The sequence below is a fragment of the Clinocottus analis genome, unplaced genomic scaffold (genome assembly GCF_023055335.1).
Source record: "Clinocottus analis isolate CAN_PGR_092001 unplaced genomic scaffold, fCliAna1.0.p SCAF_19, whole genome shotgun sequence".
NCBI lineage: Eukaryota > Metazoa > Chordata > Actinopteri > Perciformes > Cottidae > Clinocottus > Clinocottus analis.
The window spans coordinates 6,797,341-6,801,489 of NW_027175920.1; the positions used below are offsets into that span (position 1 = coordinate 6,797,341).

At 39.2% G+C, this 4,149-nt stretch overlaps 1 protein-coding gene across 1 annotated transcript in view; it reads right to left on the bottom strand.

Moving 5' to 3' along the window:
* pde6c (phosphodiesterase 6C, cGMP-specific, cone, alpha prime) overlaps positions 1 to 3,619 on the bottom strand; it is a 27,369-nt gene extending 23,750 nt beyond the window's left edge. The window contains exons 1-4 of the mRNA XM_068583128.1: positions 3,574 to 3,619; positions 3,032 to 3,258; positions 2,795 to 2,902; positions 1,687 to 1,842 (exon numbers count right to left, since the gene is read on the bottom strand). Of these exons, the coding sequence (XP_068439229.1) occupies positions 1,687 to 1,842; positions 2,795 to 2,902; positions 3,032 to 3,258; positions 3,574 to 3,577 (495 nt within the window). The 5' untranslated portion in view covers positions 3,578 to 3,619. The remainder of the gene's footprint in view (positions 1 to 1,686; positions 1,843 to 2,794; positions 2,903 to 3,031; positions 3,259 to 3,573) is intronic.
* Between the last annotated feature and the right edge of the window lie 530 nt (positions 3,620 to 4,149).

Below are 4,149 nucleotides of genomic sequence, written 5' to 3' on the forward strand. Positions count from 1 at the left end.
TTTGGTTACATTTCTTAGGAACATCCATTGTGAATCACAGGGTTTGTAAGGGCTCGTCACAGATTTTGAAGGTTGATAAAGATAGAGGAGTTGTGATGTACGGGTATTGACGATAACGTGATATTTTAAAAAAGGTTAAGGTGATATTTTATTGCAGCAAACAAACGTTTTACACGTAGAGATACAGTTGGACTCATGTCTATCTGAGCACATGATGAAGTCACTTTCCCGCTGTATCACTTCTAATCTGAGCTTTTCTGTTCTTCGTTCACACAGCCGGTTTCACGTTACACTGTTTGCTGTGTTTTAATTAATAAGACACGAATGATAACATTGTGTAAATAATCAAATGTTTCCACACTCATTTTTATATGTAATAGTATATATATAACTCTTCGCCTCCCTGTAATTGTATTTGAGTGTAATGTGTTTGCCAAAACAAGAAACAAAACGCACAATAAACTGATTTAAAAAAAAGCTGAAATCTGACTAACTGACAAACCCAGAGGTTTGTGATCTCGGAGTCTTTAGCCGTCCAAATTCCTGAAACACTTGAGATGTTCCCATCTTGGCCTCAAGGAGAATCTTTTAGTGGAGTGAAGGCCTGCTGTGCTCAAAGCATCAAAGGCTGACTGGGAATCAGTACTGTCTTTGGATAAGGAAGGAGAGCCGACAATTGCAAGGGAAGGCCGATGGTATGTTAATTATACAATCCTATAGATTTTATAATAAACATACCACTGGCACAAAGTGAATTTATCTTTCACAAGTGATATTGAGAAAAAAAAAAAAAATACAACAAAAGAGAATCACGGATTAAGCATTTTCATCCATGAGCTTTCATTTTTGGTCATGTATTACTTGCACTTCAGAACAAATTCCCCAGAGAGAAGGTCATGTCAAAAGCTGAGGAAATCAATCAGAGGTTACACAGTGCCGCCTAGTGGACAGAAAAATAGCTGCATCTGCATTTCAAACAACCCTTCTGCCATGCAAGTCACACAAAAAACTGTTTCTGTTGAAACGTGCAATATCCTGATTAAATGAACATTATGCACTAGCAACTGATTGAAACAGGAGCCAAGGTTAAAAAAAAAACAAAAAACAACCTGACCACACGCAAATACATCTTGATCAAGTTATACATTAACCTGTTCCTTTAAAAGCACTTTTCTGTTACAATCTAGAGTGGTTGTTGTCAACCGAAAGGACATTTATATTGGCCAACATATTTACACTTATTGCATCAGCTTTATGGATGGGTGACATCTCAGATAGAGGACATCAGATTAGGTGGTAGAGAACAGAGTTCTATGTATCTATGAATGTATGTTTTTTTCCCCTCTATTTCATCACATTTGTGTCACCAACAGCATAAAAATACAATTATCTATAATATTCAAGGGCTTGCCAAAAATAAATAGAGATACTGAAAAAGTGGAGAAAGAGGTGAAAAGGGGCTTGGCGCTGAATAGGTTAATTATCAACGTCATGATACCGTTTACACTTATCATGGCCTGCACCAGCAAAAGCAGTTTTAAAGCGAATTACATTATTAGAAGGGTGCACATTCCCAATAAGATAATTGGTGAAATGGAAAAGGGGACAAACTTTAATGGCAGTACCAACTTCTCCAACTAATGAGAGCATCTCGACAGGTATAGGGGCTATAATTGGTCAACCTACCACCGTCTGTGTTTCCAGGGACTGGCACCGGGCAGAAACAGTGGCCAGCTGGTTTTTCAGGTTCCCGGTCTCTTGTGACAAGTTCTGGAACAACGCGTCTCTCTGCTCAGCTTCCTTCCTCCGCTGCACCAGCTGGGCCTGCAGTGATGCCACCACCTGAAATACACATCAATAATAAAAAAAATATGTTTAAAAAAACAACACTATGACTCGCCTCCACAAACATTACGTCAACCTGTTCTTTTCTCTCTTTTTTTTTTAAACAGTTGTTCATACAGAGGCAGTATTTGCTGGGGGTATTTGTTCTTCTCCAACCAATTATCTGCTTCACACAAATGACATTAAATGGCTGGCAGTCTGCTGAAATTGCCCACTGAGAAGTTCGGGGTTTAGCACTTTTGTTGATGAAAGTTAAAGAGGCAAATGTGATTCAATCAAATAACAGGTTCACAATGTCTGCAAAATCCATAGCTGGTATTCCCATTTACCAGCAAGCTATTTACAAGTAGTAGCTGGAAGGCATTGTGACTAGTCTAAATTAAATGAACAAAAATCTATTTCTTCAACAAGAGAAAAAAAGGACTTCAGAAGGAGAAAAAAAAAACAGCTCAAATTGACGGTATCAATTTCTCCAGCAGTGCCATAAACACAAACTCACAACAGTGAAAGATAGTTGGTTTATAAATATCAAGTGAACAGCAAGCATACACACCGTGTGTTGGTGTGCGTTTCTTTTTTTCTGGCTGTCTAAACGTCCTTTAGCTGAGCTGCTGTCAAAATGGGATAGAAACTATTCCCCCCCCAACTGCTTTTATGGCAGCTCAGTGGGATTCTAGTACGTTTTCCCCCACTTTCTGACAGTTGTCTTCTGCCAGTAATACATATGCCACCAACACAATGCCAAAAGTGCAACGACTCTTCACAAGTTGAGGATTGCTCTCAAAAAGACACAGCTGTAGGCATCTCTCCTCAACCTGGGCCACACGTCCAAATCAGTTTGTGTCCAAGCTGACGGAGGATATCTAGATGGATTTCGCCATACTGGTCTACTGTAAATGTGATTTATTTTAGTCGTATACCTCTGTAGAGACGCGTCACATGTACATACCTCTCCTCCTCTGGCTGACAGCTGCTGTCTCACTGTTTCTAGTTCCTGCTCTTTAACGAGCAACTGTTGATTGTTCCTCTCTCGCAGCGTCTCAAGGGAAAGGATCCTCTGAAACAAAACACAAGATGAACGCATACACATTAAAACATGAACAAACCTCATCTGGCAAACGACAGAATACAGGGGATTCTGAAGTTAAACCTGAAATTTAAAAAAAAAAAATACATATACTTTTACCTCCAGCAGCTTGGTTTTGTCCGAGTCGGGTGGTTTGATGTGTCTTTTGGCATGTTCATCCATCTTTCTCCTGAGGTGAGCATTCTCCTTTCTGACTTTCTCCAGCTCCACCTCGGCCTTGGAAGGCGAGCTGCTGGATTTGAAGCCCAACCTGGTGACGAGGGTCTCTTTGGCACCTTTAGACGTCATGGCTCCTGTGTTGGGCGTCGAGGAAGTAACCCGGACTTCTAAAAGGGAAACGAGAAACTCCACTTGTCATTTTTATGTCAACTTTAACAGCTGCGTTGAGTTATATTGAGTGAACTCTATAGGGCAATAAATAATCAAACAAAATGGGAACTTCTAAATACTAAACGTTCATAAATAATTCAAAATCTCCCGTAAAATGCTGGCACACAGACGACCTATTTTTTCCCCCTTTCAAATATGAACATTACTATGAAATTATGAAATATGCTTTGCAGATAAATCATGTAAGTTAATGGCAAAATAAGCATTTCTCGCTTCGCAACAATTTTGATATTTGTAGTAAATTAACTTACGCATTAACGCGCATTTACTCGCGCATTTTAGCGTCACATGTCTTGATTTTTCGACGTAATTCAATATACATTCAATACAATAAACATCTATTAAGCAGATGGGTTTATGTAACGTTCAAGAACTGTCAGTTTTATTAATGAACTACATCGTCTCACTTTTCTTAATAAACTAACGTCACGTCGTTTTAATTGCACGCTGTCAACGTTGGAACAAATCAACGAAAAGAAAGATCAGCGACAGATACAAACAAATATTTTATACTTACAAACACAGCGAAAGGTAAATATCTCCTGAAAACAGTCAGTCTGTAACAACAACGCCGTTTTCTAACCAAACGCTTTCGTTTCCTGAAGTTTGAATTGCGGCGCGTCGACGTCACATCCGTGATATGCCGTGTAGGGTAAGCTTGTTTATGTTCACCGGAGTGTCTTAAACATGACACGTTGGACGGTGCAGTGTGAAAAACATAGTGATTTGTGAAGTTATCTGCCGATTTCATTTTAAATACTGGTATTTAATACGATTGTCCATACTTGCTTTAGCGTTTGAAGTCAAAGGCGTTAGGAAGTCGGATT